General features: G+C 44.6%; 1 protein-coding gene across 5 annotated transcripts; it reads left to right on the plus strand.

Annotated features, from left to right (window-relative positions):
* Positions 1–615: 615 nt before the first annotated feature.
* On the plus strand, positions 616–27,903 carry SEC16A (SEC16 homolog A, endoplasmic reticulum export factor). Of its 5 annotated transcripts, XM_071454433.1 has the most exons (32): positions 616–747; positions 4,719–7,249; positions 7,994–8,488; positions 9,136–9,278; positions 11,594–11,679; positions 12,368–12,497; positions 13,849–14,047; positions 15,059–15,224; positions 15,627–15,769; positions 16,199–16,260; positions 16,475–16,613; positions 16,872–17,114; positions 17,345–17,442; positions 17,913–17,994; positions 18,148–18,265; positions 18,485–18,596; positions 18,821–18,926; positions 19,375–19,515; positions 19,611–19,724; positions 20,325–20,526; positions 20,730–20,969; positions 21,635–21,723; positions 22,115–22,273; positions 22,519–22,596; positions 22,818–22,874; positions 23,046–23,157; positions 23,459–23,596; positions 23,673–23,773; positions 24,138–24,212; positions 24,817–24,876; positions 25,766–25,840; positions 26,242–27,903. In XM_071454433.1, exons 2-32 carry the CDS (start codon positions 4,796–4,798, stop codon positions 26,308–26,310), a joined length of 6,486 nt encoding a protein of 2,161 aa, XP_071310534.1. In that variant the 5' UTR covers positions 616–747; positions 4,719–4,795; the 3' UTR covers positions 26,311–27,903. The 5 variants fall into 5 exon arrangements, with proteins under 5 accessions (XP_071310534.1, XP_071310530.1, XP_071310532.1 ...); XM_071454429.1 differs by having other exon boundaries at positions 4,719–8,488; XM_071454431.1 differs by having other exon boundaries at positions 4,719–8,488; positions 15,113–15,224.
* The last annotated feature ends 8 nt before the right edge of the window (positions 27,904–27,911 follow it).

Consider the following 27,911-nt stretch of genomic DNA (forward strand, 5'->3'; position numbering starts at 1 on the left):
AAAGGGCACACGGATGCGGTACTAGGGGACAGGGTTTAGTGGTGAATATGGTACTTGGTAATCTTGGAGGGATTTTTCAGCCTTAAGGATTCTGGGATTCATTCCTGATTCTGCTGCTGTTGGACACGTGCACCCCAGCCTTCCCTAATTAATATGCCTTTCCTAATTAGGCCCCTACGGACGTGCAGGACAGGACCTCGCTGTGCAGCGAGCCACAGCTTCATTCTGTGAGGCAGAATCTCATTCCCCGTGTCTATGAACTCGGATTTCTCAGCTCCGCGATGGGCAGCGGCTCCCCCGGCAGCGGCCCCGGAGCGGCGGAGCTCTGTCCCGCCCTGGCGGCCACCCGCGCCACTGCACCCGCACCGGCCAACCGGGGGCACCGGGGCCCGCACGGAACCCTCACGGGGCCGCGCTCCGCCACTCCCCGGCCTGGGGGCGAGATCACGACGGCACAGGGGAGGCACCGGGACGAGGCGCCCCGAATGGGACTCGAACCCGTGACCTTCCATCCCACAGCCGCCCCAGCCGGGACTCGAACCCGCGGCCCCTCCCGCCGCCGAACAGCAACACCGCCGGCTGCGCGCGCCGCCGTGACGTCATCGCGCGCCGCGCCGTGACACGTCGGCGGCGGCGGCGGAAGCCCGAGCCGGATGTGCCAAGATGGCGGCGGCCGGCGCTGGGGCCGTGCGGGGCGGCGGCGCCCGCGCCCGCTGCTGAGGTGCCGCGGCCGGCAGGGCCTGCCAGGTACCGCGGGGCGCGCCCGGAGGGAGGGCCGCGGGTCCCGGGTGGGCTGCGCGAGCAGCGCCGGGCTTGAGGCGCGGGCCCCGGTGTCCCCGGTGCCCACCCCGCCGTGCCTCAGCGAGGGCCTCGGGACTGTCGCAGCGCCGGGAGCCGGCGGGTCCCGCAGCCCCGGGCTCGGCCCCCGGCCCGGCTGGGGCGGGCTGTGGTACCGCAAGGAGGGGCGAAGGCGCTGCCGCAGTCGCGGGCCGCGCTGCCCGGGGCTTTCCCCGCAGGATTTGGGGTGCTCCGGGCGGTTTCGAGCGGGGCGGCGGGACAGGGACGATCCGCGGGGCTCCGAAGGTTTTTCCGTGGGTTGCGGCGGGGAGAAGGTTCAGACTGATGCTGGCTATCGTGTGTCCCCTCCGACAGCGCTGGGCCCGGGTCAGGGCTGGTTTTGAGGCTCTCAGGTGCCCCAGGTCGGCGCAACTGGGGCTGACTCAGGAGTGCGGCTCCCGGAGAGCCTCGGCACCGCTGGGCTGGAGAACTGGCAGCCAGGCTCCTTTCGGAATAAACGGGAACGCTTTCTGCTGCTTCTGGGCTTTTGAGTCCCAAAGAGCTGTTTTGATGGAGTGACGGGCTGGTTTGGGTTGGAAGGGACCTTAAAAATCATCAAATTCCACCCCCTGCCATGGCAGGGGCACCTTCCACTGGCCCAGCGTGCTCCAAGCCCTGTCCCGGGACACTTCCAGGGATCCAGGGGTAGCCACAGCTGCTGCGGGCATTCCCACCCTCATAGGGAAGGATTTCTTTCCCTGAGATCTCATTAAACTTGCCCTGTGCCTGTTTAAAGCTGTCCTGTCGCTACATTTTAACAGGAAAACATTTGTAGTTCTGGTTGCTGTTGAGGAAAAGCCCGGTAGGAATCTGTCAGGAGAGTGAATGATGCAGAATGTGTTCAATCTGTCACCCACATGTGTGCAGATGTGCAGCTGTCTACATGAGATAAAACTGAAAAAGTACTTGCTGATTTTAAAGCTGCAAATCTCATTTTTCCAGCTGTTCCTGTATTTGAGATTGCAGTGGGTTGTTTTTTGTTTCTGTTTTTGTTTTGTTGGTCAATTTGTTTTTACTAGGAATCTGTGTATGTGAATATGTTGTTTATTGTTTGCTTCATGTGTGAGGATGAGAGTTAATATTAGTCCTCTCTCACCTGCTTTATAGGCATGGTTATTCTGTTTAAGAGTAATTTATTTAGATAGGTTTAAATTAAATTTGCCCCCAAAGGAATTATTTCTTAATAGATGAAGCTATAGAGCTCATAAGATGAACTTAATTTTATGGCCTTGTCTAGAGGGTTTTAATATTTTTTTCCTCTTTGGCAATGTTTTTTTGGTGTGCCTGGAAACACCTTCTGCAATTGTTACTCCTGGTGACTCATGTTTAGCAGGCTGCTCTGCTTTATCAATTAATAAACCAGCTGAAATATGAGAATTTCCAAACTATACAAAGCAGAGGTGGATTGCTCTTAACTTGTGTAGTTATTTCTAAATCCCTTAAAATCAGCATTTCTGTTAATCCTGGATAAGGCACAAGGGAGGGTCAGTAGCACTGAGTTATCTTCTGTTTAAATTACCTGACATGGACACGTTCATTTTGTTTGGACTCAGTTCCTCAAATCTTGCTTGCTTTTACTATGTGCAGTCTGTTAATATTAACTTTGCTTCTGAGGAAGCTGATCCCTCATATTGAACGTCTGTCATGCACCATCAAAGATCCTGTCAGAGGAATGGCAAGTAAAAAATAGGACTTAAAGTAGGACTTAATATTCTTATTTGCTAATTACTGGTGCTGGCTGTTACAAAAATATGGTAAAGTATTAAGACTTTATTTTAAAATAAGACACTGCAAGGAGTAAAGTCCACGTTAGATATTTGGAAGTGGGTATTTGAGTTGGCTTTTGTGCTCAGCTGTATTTTAGAAACAACTTTTCTATGAAAAACAGAGCTATTTAGTAGATACCAATATTTTGGTCAGTGAAGTTTGTGCTTTCCAGGACATAAATGCCTTGGCAGATGGTTTAATTAGCTTTTCCCCAACCCAAAGTATGCTCCATAAACCCATGTGTTTATTTGGAGGGGAGAGAGGAGTTTTTGAAATCTGCTTAATACAACAAAGAACACGATGGAGAAGAAATGGGGATGCCCAGAGCAGCCAGAGGTTCCTTAAGCATGTGGAAACTGGGGTGGGTGTTCAGGCAGGATTTCCTGGAAACGTGACTGGCAGCAAGGCTGGTAAGCATGGCCAGCTGGAAAAGCTTCACCTCAGGATTGGAGCAGGAGAAAAGATTGCAAAGTCCTGAAACATTTTTGTAAGCATTCCTTGATGGAATTCAGCAGCTGTGCTTTGAAAAGGATGGTGAAGGCACATGCAAGTAATGCATGACAGTGATGGAGCTCTAGTGCCTCTGTTGAAATCTGTTTTGTTGTCCTTCCCATCTTAATAAAACACAGATTTATGGAGTCTTAACTCTAGACATTGCTGTGGGATATATGGATATGAGGGAGAAATTGAGAATCTCTGTTAACCTTGAAAGAGGGACCTGGGTTATACACAGGCTGTTGGAGGCATTTTTCTTTAGGAGAGGTTGCACTGCTGTGCAGTAAAGGCTGATTGTGGTGGTACTTCAGTGTGCTTTTTATTGGAATTTTTTAGCTATAAATCTCTATGAAATACATGTAGTATTTTTGATAACAAGAAACCACAAGCGCTTTGCATTTGAACTTCTCTGTAACTATTACAGTTTTGTCCTGATTACAAACATCTGACTTTTCTGGCTTCCCATTTTATTACTCTTACTGACAAAATGCTGAATCTTATAAGAACTCCAAATAAGAATTGCACAACTTTTTTCTTTTATAAGCAGAAATGCATCTGGTGTGGAGCAATTACTGTGGGTACTTCACTCTGCATATTGTAAACAATATTTGTTGTGTACTATGAGAAAACAAGATTATCATGTGCTGCTAAGGCTTCACTGAGCTCCACTGGAAACTGATGGATTTCTCTGGTTTGTCAGCCTCCATCCTCCCCAGATTGTTAAGAGGTGATAAAATTGAAAAAGACACCCTGATGAATTTACTGAGCTTCCTGTGTACCAGATTCCTGCCTGGTATTGTTTGGAGCTGGGGTTGGATTACTTCTGAGTGTGTCCTTTCCACCCTGAGGTGCAGCTGTAACCCTGATACTGTGCCAGAGTCCCACTGGTGTTAAAGTGAGAATGCTCATTGATAGCATCAAAAAACATTGATGATTGTTTTTCTATCCTTAAGTGCACCTTTGCTATGCAGCATTCATCTAGAAGAGAGAATATTTGTGATGAAGATGCTCTTGCCTTTCTCACAATAAATAACAATACTGTGTCACACCATGTTTTCCTGGTTAAACCAAAAGTGTAAGGGTGATAACATCTGATGAATTCCTTCTAGGGATGCTTCTCATCTTACCTGTGAAAAGGTCCAGTCACATGGAGTGCCAGTGCAGCAGGGCTGAAGATGATCTCTAACAGAATTAGAGTTAGATAATGACTTCTCAACTCTTCATAATTAAATTGAGCAGGGCATGGTGCTGCAGGCTGTGTTCCAGCCTGGTTGCTGTCCTGTCTGTGATGCATATTTCTGGGAAATCTAACAGTGGGATGCCACTGGAGGGTTTGACACTGGTATGGGTGTGAACTGTGTGTCATTAGTCTTACTTGGATCTATTTAATAGAATTGTTAAATAATGTGCATTGATACCACACAGCCTTACACTTCATTAATGCTGGACTGGATTTAGAAATACAATGGAGTCTGTCAGTTCCTTATGCATTCTGAAGAAAAGGGAGATATTTTCCACTTCAAATTCTTCGAGTGATTTTGTTTCTAAAATAAAACTCGCTTGAGTGCTGCATGTATTGTGAGAAAGAGAACTGACTCGTACCTGTGTTGTCTCAGCAGGCCAGAAGAAGAAGAAGAAGCCTCTGCGCTGCCTCCGCAGGTGGTTTGTCACCGTGTGACCCTGCCAGGAGGCCACCATGCAGCAGCCACCGCAGCCTGTCCCTGCGGGGGCGGCTCCTCCTCCTCCCGCCGGCGTGGCTCGCAACATGTACTGGAGGAACAGCCCCCTCGGCAGGCGGGCAAACGCCGCGGCCGCGCCGGTGCAGCCCGTGACTGACCCGTTTGCCTTCGGCAGGCAAACCCCGCAGGGCGCCCCCTCGGATCACCCACCCAAGGGCAGCGCTGCGGCAGCGTTCCCGCAGCCCTCCCGCGCCGGGGACAGCCCGCACGGACCACACACCTCTCTGCCAGCTCCCGTGGCTCAGGCGGGGATAGGCACCAGTAGCTTTCCCAGTGTTCCAGTTCCTTCTCCGTCCCCGGGGTTTGTTATAAATAGTGCTGCAGAAGGGCATCCCAATGCTGATGTCGGACTCCGCGGGCCTGCAGCGCCCTTGCATTATAACCCAGGAGCAGCAGTGGAAAATTCTTTCAGTGTGCATCCTGGAGTGGTGTCTGCAGCGAACAAACCTGGAGCTAGACAGGATGTTGGCAGAGATCCAAATGATGCAGCTTCAGCACCCAGCACAGCAGCGCTCTTCCCACCACCTCCCCAGCAGCCTGGGTCCCAGTGGAGGCCTGTCCCAGGGAATCTGCAGTCTCCAGTTCGGAATTTTGTGCCCTATCCTGAGCCGTCTCCTCAGACTGACGTTCATAACATTTCTCAGCCTTCCGTCAGCACTTCTCACCCTCCTCCACACACAAATGTCCCACAGGGTCCTGGGCACCAAGGAATTCCACAAAACATCGTGCAAGCGCCTTTACCCGCTGGTTGTGAGAAGAATGGCAAAAATGGCCCTGCAAACAGCAGTCAGCACATGAACAGCATCCAGCCTGGAAATGTGTTTAGGCAGAACACAGACATGACCAACCCTTGGTCAAACCAACCTTACCAGGAACAGTTTTACCCACAGCCACTTTTGCAAGACTCCAGTTTTGTCCTTCCCACAGCTCAGGAAAACAACCCCAAAAATCAGTCTCCAGCTATGTCTGAAACGTCAAATAGATCTATTCCCACAGATCGAGATTCAGGAACTCTCTCTATGTTCTTCAAAGGGGATGAAGCAGAAAATGAAGAAATACTTTCATCTGAAAAAAAATACGTAATGGAGAAAACAGAGTTTGATGCCTGTCAGCAAAATCCGGCCTCCCTGTATCACCAGCCTGTGCATCCTCAGCAGGTGGCAGCCAATATTCTCTCTCAGGCACAGCTGGGTACAGCTGGTGAAATGGTACAGAAAGGAATGGATGCCCAGTACTTCCCTAAACTTGTCAGCCACCAGGAGGCACAGGCTGCTAAGCACTCTCTGTTTGCTGGTGATGACAAGGCGCAGATAGGTGACCCAGCTGCTGGGTCCCAGTATGAAAACGTGGAGAACCTGGAGTGCATTCAGAATCAGGAGGTGCTGCCAAGTGAACCCCAGAGCATCAACGCTCCATCCCCTGCTGCTGGTCCTGATCCGTACAGGTACGGATCCTTCCCGGGTCAGGTGCTTCCCAAGAATGCTGTGAGCCATGCTGAAGGAGGACCAAACCTGGAGGCACCTGACTCCTTACCTCACCCTGGCCGACCAGACAGCGGCTCTTCCAACTACAGCAGCATCAGCCACAGGAGCACTTCCAGCTCTGCACGGCCCCCGGAGCAAGTAGGTACATTTATCCAGCAGGAAATTGGGAAGCCTGATGAGGAATCCTCTGCCAGCTTCTTCAAACAGATTGACTCCTCTCCTCTGGGAGGTGATTCAGGAGAGCTAAACCTCAGCAAGAGCTACCACAGCAATCTATCCCAGCCTCCCACTCCAAGTCCTCCTAAGCCTACAGGAGTGTTTCAGACAAGTGCAAATAGTTCTTTTGAACCTGTGAGGTCCCATGGAGTTGGTATAAAACCTGCAGAGATCGACCAAGCAAAGATGGTGGTTGAATTGAGAGAGAACCACTCAAACCAAAAGAATATCAAGAAGAACACAGCAGTGCCTGCTGCATCCCCTGGCAATCTTGAACAGCCACCAGATAATCTGGAAACAATTTACATGCCTCAGGTACACCCAGGGCCTCTTGCAGGCGCTGGGGAGGCTGGAAACACGCTGCACTCTGGACCTGTTGTGGAAAATATACAATCAGTATCTGAGAGACGCTCCTCAACCAGAGCTCAGGGAGCAGTTAAGAAGTGTGATAGCCCAGCAACAACTTTATGGGCTCACAATGAGTTACCAAATTTTGGGGGAAATGTTCTCCTAGCTCCTGCTGCTCCTGCAGTGTATGTACCTGCCAAACAGACTGTGGAAGTCATTCAGCCACCAGAAGAAGGCCTGTCTCATCAGCAGCCATGTAAACCAGGGACTATTGCTGTGCAGCACTCCCAGGATGGAAATATAGCTTTTGAAAATCTTGAGAATCCTCCCAAAATGGGAGAGGAGGAAGCACTTCAGTCTCAGGCAAGTTCTGGTTATGCAAGTTTATTGTCTTCTCCACCTACAGAGTCTTTGCAAAATCAGCCTATTCTGATTGCTCAGCCTAATCAAAGCTATAACTTGGCTCAGCCAATTAATTTTTCTATTTCTCTATCTAATCAGCTAAGCAACAATGAAAACAATCAGCCAATGAAGGACTCTGGAGTTGGGGACAAGCCTGCGATGGGTCCCCAAAGTTCACATGCTGGTGGGGAAAACATGCCATTACCTGTGATGCAAGTTGGATCTCTCTTAGTTAATGCACTTCCAAATACTAATCTGTTAAAACATAATTTATTACAAAGTCCTGTTAATTCTTCTGATGCTGCTTCTAATCAGCCTGCAAACTTGCTTATGAAAACTCCTCTTAATTTGACTCCAGAAGGGCAAAAGAATGTTAATGTGGAAGGCCTTGTTCCTGAATTTGCTAGCAAGCCAGGGTCTAACTCGTCTGTTTCTCCTGGGACAAACCTTCCCAGTGGAAGTGCAAGTGGCCTGGTCCCCCCTGTTAATTCCATAGCACAGGCTAATAATTCTGCAAATCAATCAAGTAGCAAAGAAGCTGCTGGAGTGCTGGACTTCACAGTGCCACGGACGTTGGAGAAAAGCAGCACAAGTAATTCTGTCCAGGTGCACAATCAGTCACCCTCTGGTGCTCCAGTCCAACAGGCAGCTGGTGCTGGTCAGGTGCGTCCCGAGGTGCCTGACAAACAACATTTCTACCAACAGGTGACAAAAGATGTGCAGCACCAGGCTGCAGCAGACCGAGCTGCACAGCCACAAATGCAAGCAGCTCAAATGCAGCCACCAACATCTGGGCAGCCCTCAGTTCCTGCAGACTCCCAGATTTCCACAGGGGCTAAGGCCATGCAGCAGGGGGACAGCCAGGTGCTGGGTAACCGTCCCCAGCCTGGGGGGCCCCAGGAGGCAGGTTCAGCCCAGCCAAGGTACGAGCAGACGAGTCCCGGCAAGCAGCCGGTGTCAGAACAGCCTCCAGGTGCTCCAGCTGCCACTGCCCCTCCTGCCACCACTGCTCAGGCAGTGCCACCCAACGGGCAGCAAGACCTGCAGCGTCCACCCCCTCCTCAGACCCCTCAGGAAGCCTTTGGTCCACCCCAGAACCCTTACTACTACTACAGACATCCCTACGATGCTTACCAGGCTCCATATCCACCACCTTATCCTCCTGCAGACCCCAGGACAGCAGCTCACCTTTATTACATGGTAAGTTTCTATTTTTCCCTTTTTTTCCCCCCTTAGTATGTATTATTCATTTTCATTTTTGAGTTATGAATTTAAGCAGTCGTGTCACGATCAACATTCAGCAGAGCATTCATGTTAAGTGTTTAAGTGTAGGGAAAATCTAGACAGCAGTAACAAAATCGACATTGCAAAGATTATGGGGACTTAAATAGTTTGCTGATACCAATTCCAGTTGGTACAGATGTCAGCTCATAGCAATTTGTTTGGAAAAAGTTGTCAGTCCAGATGCTCAGACTTGGTCCCTATCTGCTGCTTGAATTATTGATGATTTAGTAGAATGGTTGAAATTACTTTAGCCTAGACATAATGTTTTTTTTTTCTTAAGTTTAGGATATTAATAACTTGACTATAACCCCTGCCACAAAAAGGAATCAAAGCTAAGCTGTAGTTTATTAACCTCCATTTCTTCAGGTGTCACTGCTGTAGTGTGAATGGTGATGTGTTTGGTTTGAACTGTTCATTGTGGAGGTGTGAAGCCTTTTCCCTTGCCTGTGCTCTTGCAGGAGGACAGCTATGGCTCACTGCTGTGGTGTGAATGGTGATGTTTTTTGGTTTGAACTGTTCATTGTGGAGGTGTGAAGCCTTTTCCCTTGCCTGTGCTCTTGCAGGAGGACAGCTACGGGCAGTACGACCCCCGGTACCGGCACTACGAGGGCGGCGCTGCCTACATGGAGCCCGGCAGTTACCGCTACCCCGAGCCCGAGCGGCCCAGCTCCAGGGCCAGCCACTGCTCTGACAGACCTGCCTCCAGGTGTGTGATTGCTCAGCTGAGCCAAGATTTGGGTACCCCAAAGCAGGGAGGGTAGTGGTGCCTGTTGAAGTTTTGCAGCATAAACCACAGGGAGGAATTCAAAACCTCTTTGTGTGCTGCCTCAGGGATGGATGGTATCAAATGCCTGGGAAGGATACAATTCCCCAGCCTTTCCTCTTGCTTGTTGTTCCTTTCATTCAGTTCTTTGGGGGTTGTTGGTGTTTCTGCCAGGCAGGAAGTCACTGCGATAGCCTCAGTGCTGATGTTTGCTGTGAAAGAGCAGTGCAGGTCATGGGGTTATTAATCAATACTCATTTATTTTCTGCCTTGCACTTAAGCAGGGGCCCCCTGGTCTGTTAATGAATGGCAGTTTTGCACATTGGGTGAAATTTGCCTTGCAGCACCATGGATACACAGTGGTTCAGGTGCTCAGAAGAGAGTGGTGAGTCAGGTGACAGCATCCTGGTGCTGTGTCAGGTCCATTTGTGTACAATTCCCTCAGGTGTGGATAAGCTTTCCTCACAGAGCTCCCAGAATGTGGTCTGGGTGGCAGAGTTGCTGTGTGGGCATGTCTCACCCACTCATTTCACTATTAGGGAAACTTATAAGCCTTGATCTGTCTGATTAATACAAAATAAAGACATTTGAGAGAGGGGGAACAATGCGTTCAGATGCTACTTGAAAATATCAAATAAAAGCAAGATTAAATCTCTGACTCAAGCAAGAAGCAGCAAATTACCTTGAAGAGATTGCTGCTTTCTAGTGATAATTGTGTAAGTTATTTGTATGAACTTCAAATTAATGACAAAATGTTACTGTTATCTGCTGAGGGGTTTGCAGTTTCTAACAGAGAAACTCCTGTTACCTGTCTGGAAATGATTAAACCCTTTGTAATGTTTGTTGTTGGTAGTTCACTCATGGAGCAGTGATCAAATTACAAATATCACATTTTATTTACCATCTCCAGAAGATTGTAGATGTATTTTGGTCTTGAGGAGAACAAAACAATGGCTGTAGCTCCATGTGATAACTTTTACCATTTTCTTAAGTGAATTTAAGTGTGCTGTGAGCTCTTGAAATGAGATGATAACCTCTAGCAGCACTTCCTGCTGTGTCCTCTCCTGAGGTGCTATTTTTAGAAGGGGTTGAAGTTTCTGTACGTGGCAGTGGGCAGATCAAAGCCTGTTAGAAGTGGCTGTGTCAGGGCTGCTGTGTGAGTGCCAGTGCAGACAGACAGGGACTGTGGTGTGGAGCTGCAGGGCAGCAGAGCTGTGTGTGTGTGTGAAACTGCCCTGAATGTGCACTGATGGCACAGAGCTTTGTAAACTCTGCTTGCAGAAAGGAATGAGATCTCTCTGGAGGAGGCTGGGGAGACTGGTTGGGTGGCTCAACCTGATGAGATAAGATCAGAGCTCCTGTGCAGAGTGAGTGCTGTGTTAGCAGGCTTCCCACACTCCTGGACTCGCTGCGCCACTTTGGAGTTTGCACTCTGGGTTGTAGGACCAGTTGTAGGGAAAGGTGGAAGTTTCCATCACTCCCAACTGGCATTAAATACCTTCACCTGCTGTGTGTGTGCCCAGGTGTGTTTGTGAGGTTCATGCACCTTTGTTGGTACAAACATACATGGATGTAAACATATATATACATTTATGTGTGTGCACATACATGTAGACACTGCATTTTTCATCTAATATTCATCCTCTGGCTTTTTTCAGAAATTCTAGGATGATTTGAAAATGTTGTATAATAAAGGCTCATGCTATTTAAAATAATGACCACATCTTTCTTTTTTTCATCAGAAGAAATGATCTTTTTGTATGCACTGACTCTTACTTTGCTGTGTTGGTTTTACCCAGGTTTTTGTGCTTGTTTGGACAACCAGCTCTGTAAATGAGTATTTTCTTCATCATGAGCTGTATAATAAAACACTGTTAAATTTAGGGGAGCTATTATTTCTTAATGAATTGTTAAATTATCGACTTCTCTGTTGAGACAGTTCAAAGGATGCTAATTATAGCAGTAGTTTCTGTGAATAATTGTCTGTAAGTAATTAAACTTATCACCAAAACAGTTTATAAAGCCACTAAATTATTGTATGCTAAGGGTTGTCAGCTTTCAATGGCACAACAATTTAGTGGTATATTGGGTTGTAAAGTCTTAATTTTGAGACTCCTTGGTTTCTTGGAAATGCATTATTTTAACTATGCAACTCTGTCTAATCAATTGGGGCATAGAGTTTTTCCTACCTCCCGCTGAATTTAGAAGAGATTAAGGAGGAATAACGACTTTTTTTATACATTTTTGCTTTCTTTCAGGCAAGGGTATACAGAAGATTATTATGGAAAAGGTGGATGGAGTGATTATTATTCAGGCTATTACCCAAACTCCTATGATTATGGAGGTAAGGTCCAAAAGAACTCTGATTTTTTTTCCATAGATTTTCCTCACTTGACCCTTCAGTTTGCCTTTCCTTTGTGCAAACCCTCCATTGTAAGGGTACAGAACAGTTTTGTTCCACGTGTTGCAAGGCTGCCTTTCACTGGGGTGTGTCCTTGGTGTGTGACCTGAAGGCAAACCTGTAAAGTGAATTTTAGGTGGGTGTAAAGTTGACTCACAACTGGATTTTGGTTTTGTCCATCATTATCTAAGTGCTCACTGAGACATGCTGGCGTTGGGAGTCTGGAGGTAATTGCTTGTGGAGTGCCTGGGAGGGTTTTAAGCAACATCTGTCCACATCCTGAGATGTTTTGCTTGGCACTCTGCAGACTGATCACAGAGATTCTGTGAATCTCATAACAAATAATAGGATTGAGGTTTAAAGATGTTAGAAAAGATCTGATGGCAAACACTGACCCCTCAGGAGTAACTAACTCTAACTGCCATGTTTCTCTGAAAGATGTGAAATTGATTTTTTAAACTTTTTTTAAAGTAAAAAGGAGTGGGCATATTTATGTTGCATTAAGTGCATTGCTTTGGGTTTGCTTTGTGCTTTAGGACCAAACCAACTTGTAATTAAAGAGAAAGGAGCAGAAAAAGATTATTAGGCAAAACCCACCAATATCTGAACCATTTCTTTTTCTTTTCCAAAGATCCAAGTCGCTGGGAACGATACCCTTACGACCCCAGGTACAGAGACCCCAGGAGTTATGACCAGAGGTACTGGTATGATGCTGAGCACAACCCTTACCAGAAGAGAGAAGCATATCCATATGGCAGCAGGTTTGTCCAGTCTATCCACGTTCTCCCAGTGCTCTTTCCAGATTCTCTGGAGCAGGCTGTTAAAATGCAGTGTTACACATATTTCACAGTGTAGTTGCTAGTGTGTGTGTGTGTTGCTAGTTCTTTCTGTAGCTTTAACATAGGTCATTGAGGGAAAACCAGATGAGCTGTCACATCACTCTGACAGAGGGATTGAAGGTAGCAGCGTTTGTTTTTAAACCAGCTTAACATTCTGTGGGTTTTCAAAACACACTCTGAGTATAATGTTGGTCTTGATCTTGAATAATCTGGATGAACTCTGTGAAGGAATGTCAGTTTGTTTACTGTAACAACAACCTCTGTGTAGGCAGATTTAAGGGCCCTTCTGGAGCAGGTCCTGTGGTGTTACATTTTAGTTAAATGGTGTTCTCTGTCTCAGCCCTCGAAAATGTAGAGTTTATTCCAAGCCTGTGATACTGCAGGGGGAGGATCATGGATCTGTAATCCCATTGGCCCAAGTCTCATTCTGCACCCACTTTGAATCTCCCTGTTAGGCTGTGCTGGGGAGACCAAACCTCTCTTGGCCCTTTTCCCCCTAGGCTCTCCCTCTCTCCCCCTTCTCCCTCAGAAACCAAGCAAACCCCTAATAGAGATCCGAAATTTCATCATGTGGAGCTATTTGATGGTGCTGGGAGATCGATTAGGGCGTCGTGATGATTTTCAGGATTTGGTGTTTTTTATGAAGGTTGAGGGCCATTGGTTGTTTCTGTATGTGCATATGAGGATGATGAGGATGGTCCCACTGGGGCTGGGACCTCCAATAAACCCTCATCTAATCAGCTCCTCCAGAAGCTGTGTGGAGTCTCCTTGCCTGCCTGCTGCTACCAGTGAGCACACAGCTTAGGGGGCTCCCCGGGGATCCCCCAAACAAACTGCACCAAAGCCAGTGTGACTGTGTTCACAGGGGTCCGAGGATGAGGGAAGAGACGAGGATCTGACTCCATCTTTCAGAAGGCTTGATTTATTATTTTATGAGATATACTACATTAAAACTATACTAAAAGAATAGAAGAAAGGATTTCATCGGAAGGCTGGCTAAGAATAGAAAAAGAAAGAATGGTAACAAAGGCCAGCAGACTATGATTGGCCATTAATTAGAAACAACCACATGAGACTAATCCCAGATGCACCTGTTGCATCCCACAGCAGCAGATAACCATTGGTTACATTTTGTTCCTGAGGCCTCTCATCTTCTCAGGAGGAAAAATCCTAAGGAAAGGATTTTCCATAAAAGATGTCAGCGACAGTCCAGCTTTCCTGCCTCAGCCCCGCGGGTGCCTGAGCTCACTCCTGCTGTGTGTGTGTCCCTCAGGAACGAGCGATACGAGGACAACTGGAGGTACGACCCCCGTTTCACCGGGAGCTTTGACGACGAGGCGGAGCCGGCGCGGGATCCGTACGGGGACGAGTTTGAGCGGCGCAGCGTGCACAGCGAGCACTCGGGCCACAGCCTGCGCAGCTCCCGCAGCGTGCACAGCCACCGCAGCAGCTTCAGCTCCCGCTCCCAGCAGGTGAGCTCCAGCGGCACACACAGCCCGCCACCTGCTCTGCTGGGGGTGGCTTTCTTGTTTTCTAGTAAGAAAATATTTCAGGGCTTAGCACGGGGAATGAAAATTTTGGTTTTTTTGAAAATGTTCATAAGCTGAGGCTGTTTTGTGATGTAGTTTTGAACTTAATGTTTCTTAAGAACTGAAAGTTCTCCTGCAAAGAGAGGTTTCAGCACTCAGCTGTGCAAGTTGCCACACACACACAGAAATGGAAAATTTCCTCTACTGAATCCATACGCTGTTTGTGAGAACGTTGCCTTCCCTGTGCTTGGCTGTAGTGGACACTGTGCCTGGCTTTGAGTCATGTCATTTTTCTCATCACAAGTTTGGCTGTGTTACTGAACTTGGGATGTATTAAAGGACTAACTCATATTAATATGATGTTATTTTGACTTTAAAAGCAAAAACCAAAGCTAACTGACTACTCATCTACTTACACCACAAATACAGATACATGAAAAGCTCAGAAAATATTTGGCTAATTTTTGAGGTACAGTTTTTGCTCATGTAATGGGTCATTTCACCTGTACTTGGTTCATCATGTTACTTGGAAGTTTAGGTACTTTTCCAGTCCAAATTCCAGTTAATTCAGTAGTGTTTGAAGCAGTATTGGAAATCATTTAGACATTAATCTTTAGGCACCTGCTGTCATTTGACATTTGTTGGGGTTTTTCAGTTGGGATTTTCTGTCTGTTACAGCAGAGGTGAGCATTCATTCTGGCCCACAGTTGTTGGTAACAGAACTGGTGCTATAATCTTAACTTTTCACACGAGCACATAGAAATTCTGCTGTGAGAGAACTGAACATGCTTGGATGTGAACAGATCAAACAATGGTAAAAACATTGGGGGAGAAGACAAAATGATGAATTATCACAGAAGGGTCACACAGGGGGGGCTTTCTGCAAGGCTGTGTGTGTGCAGTGCTGCTTGCTGAGTGTAACCCCAGCTAACCTGGCTGATGTGCCCTGCCTAGAGCCAGCTGTACAGGAGCAATCACGATCTCACTGCCTACGAACCCCCTGCACAGGCAGTGCACGCAGATTATCCCTACGGAGGGTATGAGCCCAGCTTTGATGGACAGCAGCCCTTCCCAGACTATGGCTACCCTGCTGAAACAGCCTGGTCAGCTGTGGAACAAGGTATGGAGCAAGGGGAGGGAGGGAAAGCCTTGCTAGAGATACAAAACACTTCCTCTGGAAAAGCTTTGCCAAGGTGGTGATGTCTGTTTGGCTCTTTGAAGATGTGTTATGTGTTTGTACAGAGATGACAGGAATGTGTCTGATACTATCAAAACTCCTGCACTGAAAAAAAAAAATAACAGGATTTTAAAGTTCTGGAGTTTAGTTATTGCAAATCTTCAGGTTTGGGACTTTGGGATTATAAAGGAACTGATTGTTTCTTAGAAAGTTCAGCCAAATTCAGTAACAGGGTGTTTTCCACTAACACTGCAGGATTATTGAATTGGGTAAAATGCATCAGCAAGTTTGCTTAGCTGCAGGGCAGGTTACCTGTTCTTATTTTATCTTTTCTCCCCATTTCAGCACCTTTAAGGCCCTCAACACCTGAGAAATTTTCAGTGCCTCATATCTGTGCCAGGTTTGGGCCTGGGGGCTTCTTAATAAAAGCACTGCCAAACCTGCCTTCTGAGGGTCAGCCAGCTCTGGTTGAAATCCACAGCATGGAGGTAAAGTTTAGAAGGAAAAATGGGAAGTAATGGAATAAAGGTCTTTCTTTTGGAAGGGAAATGGGGAACTTGAATCTATAACTTCCTGATTTCTCTTTTTTTTATGTCAGTGCATGTATCTTTGTATGTTTGGGCTGTAATCATAAGTAAAACAGTAAATTTAAAAGTTCCTTTCCTCTGAGAGATGACTTAGTCATGATGAGATCATCCAGCTCCTTATAATTTTGTTCAGGAAGATGTACAGAGTAATTGCATTAAAGTAGATTTCATAATTCATCGTCCTTATGCAGGTTGTGACAAAGTCACTCTTTAAATTTTGCTTAAGAGGCTGGATTACTTGATGGGTCATGTTCAGCTCTGGGGGTTTTATCAGTAAAAGGCAAAATTTAGAATTACAAGAATTTCTTATGGATTATATTTGTGTTTCAGACTATGTTACAACATTCTCCAGAGCAAGAAGAGATGAGAGCCTTTCCTGGTCCACTTGCTAAGTATGTCCCTACAGTTTTCAAAAATAATTTTCATACTTTCAGAAATTATTTCTTCATTGCAAATTACAGGATTTAAACTGACTTAAAATATTTGTGGCTTTTCACCTGCTTAAATAATACATGAGCTTTAAATTTATTCCTCAGAGTAATTACAAATAATGACCTGAATGTTTACATTTGTCTCATTAAAAACTTTTTTCTTTTTTTTTTTCAGGGATGAGACCCATAAAGTGGATGTTATTAATTTTGCACAAAGTAAAGCTGCACAATGCTTTAAGAATGAAAATTTAATTGACAAAGAATCCGCAAGTCTTCTTTGGGACTTTATTGTACTGTTGTGCAGGCAGAATGGGGTATGTCTCACTGCTGGAGTTTTTATCTATCCTAAAGTGTTTTGTACACAAATAGTTTTTGTGCAAAGATCTGGAATTTGTGTTCTAGTCATTGATCTTGGAATATGTCACAGACTGAAGGAATGTGTAAACTGGGCACTCACCCTCAGCTGCTCAGAGGTGCTGATGTTCACACATTGCTGTTGAAGTGCCAAATAAAATGCAGGCAGTGTTGAAATAACAAATTTTTCAAATTTTGTTTCCTCTCCACACACACAGACCGTTGTGGGAACAGACCTGGCTGAACTTCTGCTCCGAGATCACAAAACAGTGTGGCTTCCTGGGAAGTCCCCTAATGAGGCAAATTTGATTGATTTCAATAATGAGGCTTTGGAACAAGTGGAAGAGGAATCTGGTGAAGCCCAGCTCTCATTTCTCACTGATAACCTTGTGACCACAGTTGACAGTTTTGAGAAGGAGACTGAGAGATTCAGGGAGTTGCTGCTTTATGGCCGTAAGAAAGTGAGTGCCTGTGCTGCTACTTATTTTTGCAGTGCATGCAATATTTCATGGCACTGTATTACTCTGATACAGAAATTTATACCCTACAGCTCATAATCTAAAGCAAAATTACAGTGTGTTAGCTTTTATCTAAACATACTTTGATTTGATCACAAATCACTACTGTAAAATTGGTTTTTATTAGTAATATGTGAAGCTATTCCCAGGAAACTAATTTGTGTGTTTATTAGGATGCTTTGGAGTCTGCCATGAAGCATGGCTTGTGGGGTCATGCTCTGCTCCTTGCCAGCAAAATGGACAGCAGGACACATGCAAGAGTGATGACCAGGTACTGGGTTGCTTTTTGATCAGTGAAATTTGGCTGCCTGTTCTGCTAATGAGGTGGAGAATTCAAAATCATGGGTTATCCATAGTAGTTAATGCAAGATTTGTGCTTTAATTTTACCTGTATTTATTGTTAATTATTACTTTTTATTCTGGGATCATCTGGGTATAAATTTAGACCTGAGAAGTTGTTCTCTGCCACTTGATCCATTTAAGGAGTATTTGAACAATGTCATCTGTGGCCTTGCTTGGAAAAAAACTGCAAAAACTCAACTGTCAATTTTGTTAACATTTTACTGATAACATTTTACTTTTGAACATCACCCACTGGGTAATTTCCTCTTCAGTGTAGTATTTTCACACAGCACTTCCTTCTCTTGGGCTAGGTTAGATTAATTGCCACTGAGAGTTGAAGTACATTTTAACTGCTTACCCCACGTCTGTGTTTTGTTTTTCTCTGCAACGTCTCTGTAGATTTGCCAACAGTCTCCCAATTAATGACCCTCTGCAGACTGTTTACCAGCTCATGTCTGGGAGGATGCCAGCTGCATCCACGGTAAGATTCACTGGGAGCTGTAGGGAGGAGTGGAGTTCCCAACAGAAATCCTTCCCAGAATGTCAGAGAAGTTGGTCTGGTCCTTTTAAGGTTGAAACACTTGAACCATGCAGAGCTCCAGTCACTGATTTGACTAAATTCTTCTAATTTTAGTGCTGTGGAGATGAGAAATGGGGAGACTGGAGGCCTCATCTAGCAATGGTGTTATCCAACTTGACCAATAATGTGGACTTGGAATCCAGGACCATTGCGACCATGGGAGACACTCTTGGTAACTCTTGGGGAAATGAAGGGTGGTGACTGAAGGAAAAACTTGGATTGCTCAGCCTATTTTTTTGAAAACAGGCAATTTCTTTATAAAATACAAAGTGGAGTTCTAAATGGGCTTGTCTCTATTGTGAAGGCATTTGAATGCAAAGCCAAACGATACAGGAAGGACACTGAATTTGCCACTGGAATATCCTGAGCTCTGTCCTTTATTTCTCTACAGCTTCTAAAGGCCTGCTGGATGCTGCTCATTTTTGTTACCTTATGGCCCAAGTTGGGTTTGGAGTTTACACAAGGAAGACAACAAAGCTTGTCCTAATTGGATCAAATCACAGGTTTGACTTTCTTTTTCTTAAAACCCAACTTTCTCGATGCAAAAATGAAAGTTTGAAAGACTGAATTGCACTGTTCCCTTTATCCTCACTGGCTGGTGTTGAGATAACTTCTGCAAGACAGGACACCAAACAGTTATTTTGTGTCTAACAGAGCTGTGTGTCTGACAGTGACAGTTCTGTGTTTGTCAGCTCAAATTATATTTTTCTTCTCCTGTTTGAAACAGCTTGCCATTTTTAAAGTTTGCCACCAATGAAGCCATTCAAAGAACAGAAGCCTATGAGTATGCACAGTCACTAGGAAGTCAGCCTGGCTGCTTGCCCAATTTCCAGGTGAGGAGCAGTTCCTGTTTTGGTTTGGTTTCTTTTTGGCAGATGTCATGCTTTTAATCTCTCATGTGCTGTAGTCAGTGGGGCAAATATTTTCTCTGTTATAACATGAAATGTTCCTGGATAGTAATGCCATATAGCTGTTTTCCTGTAGTCATTTCATTTTCATTTTTTTCATCTCTACATCCTGAACTTCTGAATTTTAACAATAAATTGTAATTCTGTATTCCAGAAGAAAAGTCCAGCAGAATTTGCTGGCACTAGCTGTAGATAAATAGGCAACTTCCAGTGGATGCATTAGGTGGAAGAAATGAATTGAATGCTTTTTCCTCTAATTTTGGATGTGATAATGAAATATCTGAACTTTCAGCTGAAATGTCAGACTGCCTTTTATTTGTTACCACCCAGAGTGTTGTAATCTCTTGTTTTATTTGTCCTGTTGCCTCCCCAGGTTTTCAAGTTCATCTATGCCTGTCGGCTGGCTGAGATGGGCCTTGCTGCCCAGGCTTTCCACTACTGTGAGGTGATTTCCAGAACTGTCCTCAAAGATCCACATTACTATTCCCCTGTGCTGATTGGCCAGCTAATCCAGGTAACATGAGGAAGAATGAAGTGTTTGGGGCTGGATATTGTAGGTGGGAAGCTGTGGCTGATGAACTCACACTTTGCAATGGTTCCTTTCCACAGATGTCCTCCCAGCTGCGCCTGTTTGACCCTCAGATCAAAGAAAAACCAGAACAGGAATCTTTTATTGAACCCCCCTGGTTGGTGACACTTCGACATGTGGATGGACAGATCAAGGTATGGTGTGTGCTTTTCAGCATGAATTATTCTGTATAAAGGATTAGTGTAAATCCAGTTTTTTAAATGCTTTTGTTTACACTGCTAATCACAGAAACATGGGAAGTGACCTAATATATTCATGTCCTAAATGGCAAATGCTATGGTGTAAACCAAGTGAATTTACCACACTTCAGTGCCCTGAGATTCAATACAGAATAATTAAAGTTATGAGAGACAGGTTTTTCTTAATACCATAATGCAAGGAGAACTGCAAAACTCATTAGGCTGCAGTAATCAGGGGATCTGCTTGCCATAAAAATATCTCATGTGTGGATTGGTGTTGCTAGATTATAACAGTGGAAATAGTTATTGTCTGTTTAAAGAGATGTGTTAGAAATTGGAACCCTGAGCTAATGAACTGTGTTTCAATTTAAAAACAAATAAACCCTTTAGATTATTGGTTGATCTTGGCTTATAAATGGCTGACAACTCATTTTTCTTTGATTGAACACTAAAAAACCGTTTTCACACCTAAGATTTCCTTTGCTTTGCGTTCCCTTGCTTCTGAACTGAATGTCTGGTAGAGATGAGTTAACAATATCTTGTTTTTTCCTGCAGGAGGGTGCAATAGCCTACAACACAGACAGATCCACCCCCCCTCCCTATGAATGCAGCACTCCCAGCTCTGAGCTGGACCGTGCCAGTCAGTGTGATGGGGGAGGAGGCCGTGACGTGGGGCCAGGTGCTGAAAATCCCTTGCTGGCATCCTTGTTACCCAATATGGCTCAGCAGATGCAGAGCGTGCAGCTGATGCCTTCAGGTTGGTGTTTCATATCCTCTATGAGAGAGAGAGAGAGAAAACAAAGGGTTTGGGTTTCTGATACAAGAAACCACTTAAGGGGCTGGTTGGAACAGGGAGATTTCACTTCTGCATTGTATCATTCATAGGGTAAAAGGTTCACACTGGAATTTCTGCCTAATTTTAATTCTGGTTTGGTTTTTTTTCTTTTTTTCATGCTGCAGTACCTCAGGCTGTCCTCGATGGCTCAGCTGCCATGATTCCTCCTGGTGACCAGGGAAGTGTCCCCTTCTACCCAGTGGCTCCTCAGCCTCTTGGCCCAGGACCTGGCTTTGCACCTCAAGGGTTTTCAAATCCATATGGAACTGAACCATCCCCGCTATATTTAGGGACAACACTACCCCCAGGAGGGCCACCACAAGAAATGGAACCACAGCCAGAAGAGCAGACAAACCTGGAAACAGGTCTGGGATCTTAATAAACAGCTTTCCTTCCTTAGAAAGGGAATGAAGTGTTTCAGGGAATAATTCAAAATACCTCAGTATTTTAAAAATAGTCGTGTTTTGGGTAATGACATTTAAAAGCACCATGTAATGGTATAGAAACATCTGTAGAAAGTTGTAGTCTTCATCCTGCTTTGTTGGCCTACTTTAAAAGAGAGCTCAGACTCAGCAGGTGATGATTTAGACCTTGACAGGTGATCCCTGAGTGCAGTGAGATTGGCAGTTCTGTTTCCAAGGGATATCAGGGATTTCTGCCTCTGGACATGAGTTTCTAGGACCCTGATAAGTTTTGACTCTGTGGCAGTAGAGCCTGACACATGTGGAGAAAAGGAAACTTAAGTTTGTTTAGAATTGGAGATGTGAGGAACTTTTAATTGCTCCATCCTGATGGTTAAGTCCCTCAGCCTGCTCTGGCCTGTGTTTAGAACAAACACAAACCAAGAGAAAAAAAATCACAGCAATTGCAGCTCTCATTCTTTAAGAAACCATGTTCTCCCTAGCACAAAACTCATAACTGTGAAAACTTTTGCCTTAGAACTATTGTGGGGCTTGGGGGTTTTGGTGTTTATTTTGTTTTTTTGGTTGGTGTGTGTCCCTGCTAACATAATATAATTATTTTTTTTAAGGAATGCAGAGAATTGCCCCAGAGTCTCCTTCACAAAACTCCTTCCCTGAGCAGAGAGAGGATGATTTCTATGGCAGGATGGCTAACATGGTATTGTTATTTCACACATTTCTTCAGCTGCATTGCAGCACAATGCAAACACAAGAGGATTTGGGACTGTGTATTGCTCTTCAGCAAGACTTGAAGCTTGCTTTTTAGATGTCCCCAAAGAACCAGATTAAATGTCTTTGTGTGCAAAATCTTGATAAAAAATTAATGCTGTGTCAGATATTTATCTGCTTGTTTATTATGCATTGATGTCCTGGCTTTATATCCAACCAGGCAGCAGGACAAAGATCCATCTTTAGGTTTATTTTGTATCAACTTTTAGGTCTGTTCTGTTCATGGATTTTTCAAAGAAGGGTTGTCTTTTAGCAAGGTGGAATGTGATCCATCACTGCAGCAGTGACAACTTTTGCTTTCCTGTGTATTTGTCACCCAGGGCTACGGGCGAAGGTCCCGAACAACCTCAGAGTCCTCTGCTCATTCTGTGGGACGAGAGAGATCCAACTCTGCAGCAAAGCAACCCTCTCCTCCCCCCTCTGCTCCTGCAGGGAAAGACACTAAAAAAGAAACAAAAAAGGAGGCAGCACCCAGAAAGGTAAACTTTGTTAGAAAGGTACCTACAGCTGGAGGAGATTTGTTAGTAAATGTGGTAACTCCTGGTTCTCTGTAGTTAAGAAATCCTGACTAAATTATTTCTACTTATTAGTTGCAACTCTGGGCTTAGAGTTGAAGACAGAAAATGTGTTGTTGCATGAAAGTTTGTTTTAACTTGCCTGTAAAGTGAGACAAGAATTGACCGAGAGGGAGAGAATTAACTAAGAAGATTTGATTTGTTTTTAGACTGGTGGAACCTGGTTTCGCTGGCTGATGGGAAAAGGAAAGAATGAGGCTCACCTGCCAGATGACAAGAATAAATCAGTAAGGCCCCAAGAGTCACAAAAACCTTTATATACTTGAATTTGTTCCTAATGTTCTCCTGGATGACAAATTAACATTGTTTTGATGAGTAACAGATGATTGTAAAACTTTGAGGATTACTCTTATTCTAAGACCAGCTTTAAAAAAAAAATTACAGTTATTTTAAACTTCTTTAGCAGCTTGCTTTGAGCTCTTTGTTTTTGACTGTGATTTTCTTTTAGATTGTTTGGGATGAGCAGAAACAACGTTGGGTTAATCTGGATGAACCAGAAGAAGAGGTAAAAATCTGAGTTCTCATGATTTCTCCAAGTGGAAAACAAAAATTTGTACTTTGCACACAACTTTATTTAGTCTGTGATTGTCTCTTAAGAGCTGCTTTTTACTGAATCTGGATTAAAATCTGCTACATCAGACAATGATGTGATTGGAATTTTTTTGTCTCCTTGCAGAGTAAACCTCCTCCACCACCTCCAACAGGATTTCCTAAAGCTGCTCAGGCTGCTCCCCCTGGGCCTGGAGGCCCACCTGGTGCCTCTGTCAATGTGTTCTCCAGGAGAGCAGGTAACAGCCAGCACTGATATTTGAAGACTTTCTCCTGCATAAAATATGAAGGCAGAAGTTCTGACGTTCCCTGGCTTGTTTGGGAACATTGGCAGCTCAGTGGAGCTGTGGCTATTGCTGGCTTTGCTCGTGCCCAGCTCCTGCACTGCTGTCACAGCACCATGACTTGGGTATTACTGTTTGTATCCCTGGGGTGTTATTTCCTAATCCTGAAGGAAAATAACCAGCCAGCTGTTCAGAATAGACACAGGCATGATAAACACAAGGGTTCTTTCTGTTTTTCTGCATGTTTGTGGTTTAGCTGGAAGCAGAGCCCGTTATGTGGATGTCCTGAATCCAGGAGGAACCAAGGCAAGTGGTGCTGTTCCTGCACCATCAGACCTGTTTGCCCCCCTGGCACCCATGCCCATTCCTGCCAACGTCTTTGTTCCAAACTCAGGTGTGTGCATAGGATTGTGGGGAGGTTTTATGGCTATTTATGGGGTGTCTTTGGTTAAATCCCATTTTCTCTGTAGTTCCAGGGGAATCCCAGCCCGTGGAGGGGAGTGGAGCAGCAGAGCACACAGCAGCTACAAACCAAACCAACACAGACCCTTCTGCAGCTGTGGAACCAGAGGTGGGTTCCAAGGAATATCTTGTAGGCAGAACCCAAAGTTCTGATTCAAACCCCTCAGCATTCTGAGCAGCAGTTTGACAGCCACAGTCCATAAAGCATGATGTTTGTGGTTTAACGTTGTACCTAAAGAACAGAAGAGAAATACAAGTGAAAATGGAGGTGGGAGGTTGCATTTCCTAATTTGACAGGGCTGCAGCTTCCATGGGTGCAGGAAAGGGGCTGAGAACATGGGAAGAGCCTTTCACTGCAGGTTACAAATGCCTGATTTGCTGTAACATTGTTCTGGCCCGGTGGGATCTCTAAGGGAAATGTGGAATAGCCTCGTAGTAATGATGATAAACAGAAGTGCCTTGTTTTCCTTCAGTACTTAAACCCTGCAGCCCTTCCTCCTGGATCTGGACTTCCTGTTCCTAACCCTGATGGCTCCCAGTCAGGCGAGGTAAGGCTTGATGCAATTTAATTAATGACTTTTTACAGTTAATTGTAGTGGTCTTACAATGGGCCATTTAAAACAACCAGTAACTGATTCTGTGGCTGATAAGTAGGCAAGATGTGATATGACTGCCTTCAGAATTGTACAGAAAAGACCTCTAAGCCCATATGAGAAGTTCAGCCTCTGTGTCCTACATTCTGTGATCTCCTTTTCCTATATAAGTACTTTTAAAAGTCTTTTTCAGAGTAAAATATCAGTAGCAGTTGAAGGGTCTCTTCTTGCCTCCATGCATGCATATAATTTCACTAATATTAAATGCAAGACAAGGAGAGCAAGTGCTGTGTGCCAGGCAGAGTAACATGACCTTTGTTCCTACTAAATGTTTTCTATACCTACATAATTTTGTGCTTTAAGAAGTCCTTTTGATTTAAACTAACTTCTGGCTTTACGTTTGTTTTTGTTTTTCGTTTTTTTAACTTGAAGTTGGTTTAACCTTTGGCAGTGAGACTTTGACAATGAATAAAACAACTGAAAGCTTGGGGCAGTGACATGCATGACGACTTTTTTTATTTGTGTTTTTTTGTATTTGTGTGTTCTTGCTGTTTTGTAGCTTTCGCGCTCTAGTTCAATGAGTTCATTATCACGTGAAGTAAGCCAGCATTTTAATCAGGTACATGTGGCTGGCCATTCTCATTTATGTTAACTTATTTACTTTCCCCCTTTCCCCTCTTTATTTTGCATTTGCTCAAATACTAATGCTACTTTTAGTCATTTCCCCCTCATTTCACAGAATTGTCATTAAAAGTAGATCATGATGTAGTGTTCCTTTTTACACTCAAACAGGGTCTTCAGTTTTGTGTATTTATGGGAGTGCATGTAATCCAGGCATGCTTTTTATTTATGTTCCTGAGATTCACATAATTTCATCGTCTTATTTCTGGGATACTAAAGAAATCAGTTGATTTTAAACAAAAAAAAACAAACATCCTCCAACAAAACCAAACCAACCTCCTAAAAGGTCTCAATACAAGCAAAACTTGGTCGTTCTGCTGCTGCCAGTCTCAAACTGGTAATAAACCATTTGCAAAAGTCCCTGTAGGAATTAAAGGAATGCTTCATCTCTGCTGGAAGTTCCAGAGCTGTGGGGTCACCACAAAGGGGTGACACAAACCTTTCTGATATTTCTTAATAAAGCAAAACCTGACATAGAATGTTTATTTTGGGGCAAGTCCTGAGGTGTGTACTAACAAAGGCAGAAGGTACTAATTGAGTGGAGTTGCACTGGTGTCTTGTGTTGGTTTTGCATGCTTTGGACCTGCAGAGCTATTTGCAGTTGATGCATGTGCCACTGTTTGGCCAATTCCTACATTAAGCCAGCCCTGTTCTAGATCTGGATGCAAACTGTACCAGCACTCTGGAGTTGTTCCAATAGGCTGCGCTCTCCATGTTGTTGGCATTATTCCTGTGAATATTTGCTCTGTATAACTTAGCAGACCACATTTGAGAGGCACTGGAGTTCCTCTCTGCTCTTGTCTAACTTCAGTGTTTTCTCTTCCCAGCCTGCTGCTGTTCCACCCTCGGGGACACCTTCAGCAGGGGCGGTACCGTTCTACAACCCCTCTCAATTTGCACAAGTGAGTGAAGGCCCTGTCTTTCCTTTTCCTTATCCTTGTTATCCAACATTTCCCAGAGCAGCTGTGGCTGCCCCTGGATCTCTGGCAGGGTCCAAGGCCAGGCTGGGCAGGGTTTGGAGCAGTCTGGGACAGCAGAAGTTGTCCCTGCCCGTGGCAGGGGGTGGAATGTGGTGGGGCTTTAATGTCCCTTCTGACCCAAGCCAGTCTGATCCTATGCTTTGAACAAAACATGATTTTGTGCTTTATCAGTTTAATCTGGGTTGTTGCACAGAGTGTTAAATGTGCACAAAGATCAGTCTGGCACCTGTTCCCATTCCAAACTTTCTTTCAGATTTCTTGAATTTTTGTCTCCAGTATGACCCTTTTACAGAACGTTTTATTTATCCCTGTTCTTTTCTCAGTCTCCTGCAGCCACTGGAAGTTCAAGACTGGGAAGAATTGGACAGAGGAAGTATCCAACATTGAAGTAGAATACAATGGCTTTGTATTTGGAGTCCTTACTCATGTTCTGAGTATGCACAGAACTCTCCAGCCTTATGGCACGTGCTGTCAGCTGCAGTTGACAGGACAGAAATCTGATGATGGGTGATCTTTTTCATGCTTGCACCTCATCTACGCAAACCATTACCAAACATGAAATATATGTAACTTTTCCTTTTCAAAACCTGGCTAGAAATAGCTTTGCTGTGATAAAGAATAGGCACAAGAGAGGAAATAGTTGCTGTCTGTTACAAAACCTGTTTGTAAATTGCATATAGGCAATTTATTCCTTGAATTTATTTTAAACCTTACTAGCGTGACCTTCCAAGACATAGTTTCAGGGATTCCTTGATTTCTGAAGGATGCTTCCCTCCCAGCAGGGGGTTTAAAAAAAACAAACAAACATGTCCACATTGTAAGATAACACTGTGGCCTTAAGAGGACCATGCACAATCAGCCAGAGTGTGGAACCAGAGGTGTTCCCCTGGGAGAGGCTCACCCAGGAGCTGCCTCCTGCTGGTTTGGCTTTTGGGAGGCGGGAGGGGGCCACAACTCATCCAAATAAATCAACTTCTATTGAATGAAAACTGTGACTGTAATCTAATCCTGATTTGATTTGGATCTTTCCTAGTCTGTATGTAGTTTGTGGTTTAGACTACCTGTAAAGCCAAGTGTATAGTGGGAAGGAGCTCTGTATCATAGCCAACGCTGTTCTCTTGACAAGTGAGTGTTTGTTTAAGTGCAATACGGTTACTTTGCTTTCTCTCAAACTGCTGGCACTCTGCAGCTGGGGGTAACAGCTTGAAAGTTGTTTATTTTTTCCTTTTGGGAGTGCCAGAATCAGTGTAATAATCCGTTCTTGAATTTCCCTTACTAAAATAACCAAGGTCTTAAATAGCTAACTGCTAAATTTCATACTAAAAGTAGATGGATTAGACCTCTACAGATGGACTTCAAAATCTTTAGGTTTAATATAGGAAATCTTGAAAACCATGGTATGCAGCATTTATATTCACTGAAGAATCTGAATTATCTGCAAAGAGAGAAATAAACTTTAAATATTTATTAAATCATTAGGCCATATTTTATTTAGAACTTGCCACCAAACTATTTGATTTTACTTGAATTTCTGCCCAGGAGTAGAAGTAATACGAATGTGAAATTGCCAGTATTTGTCCCCAGTTGTTTTGTTTTGTTTTGTTTTTTTCTTTTCTTTTCCTGAGTAACACCACTTTTCTAAGATTGTGATAGCCTTATCTATGTCCCAAAAAGTTTGTATGGAGCCCAAGTAAAACACTATTTGGGGGGATTATAAACCTTTGTGTGCTGGTCCATTCTCAATTCCTGACATGGACAGCAGCAGTCAGTGTGGTTTACTTTTCTATAATTGAAACCTAATCAGGCACTTGGCTTTCCTCTAGTCCAGCCAGGCTGCTGATTATTTTCTCCTTTCAGTAGAGACTGCCAAACAACTTCATTCAAGGAGGCTCCCCCTGAGCTGGGAGCGGCTGTCTTTCCTAAGTGTAAGATTTGACACTGTAAATTCTTAAATAAAATATTTTGCGCTCTGGAGCACTTTCACATTTCACTT

Source organism: Agelaius tricolor, unplaced genomic scaffold, assembly GCF_023055355.1.
Source record: "Agelaius tricolor isolate 1412-34295 unplaced genomic scaffold, bAgeTri1.0.p SCAF_38, whole genome shotgun sequence".
Taxonomy (NCBI): domain Eukaryota; kingdom Metazoa; phylum Chordata; class Aves; order Passeriformes; family Icteridae; genus Agelaius; species Agelaius tricolor.

Excerpts from the sequence above, each read along its gene's own strand:
- SEC16A (XM_071454429.1), top strand. The coding sequence starts at position 4,796 with ATGCAGCAGCCACCGCAGCCTGTCCCTGCGGGGGCGGCTCCTCCTCCT. Across the intron at positions 15,770-16,198 it reads TTGAAATCCACAGCATGGAG|ACTATGTTACAACATTCTCC; the intron begins GTAAAGTTTAGA and ends TTTGTGTTTCAG. Across the intron at positions 16,261-16,474 it reads TTTCCTGGTCCACTTGCTAA|GGATGAGACCCATAAAGTGG; the intron begins GTATGTCCCTAC and ends TTTTTTTTTCAG.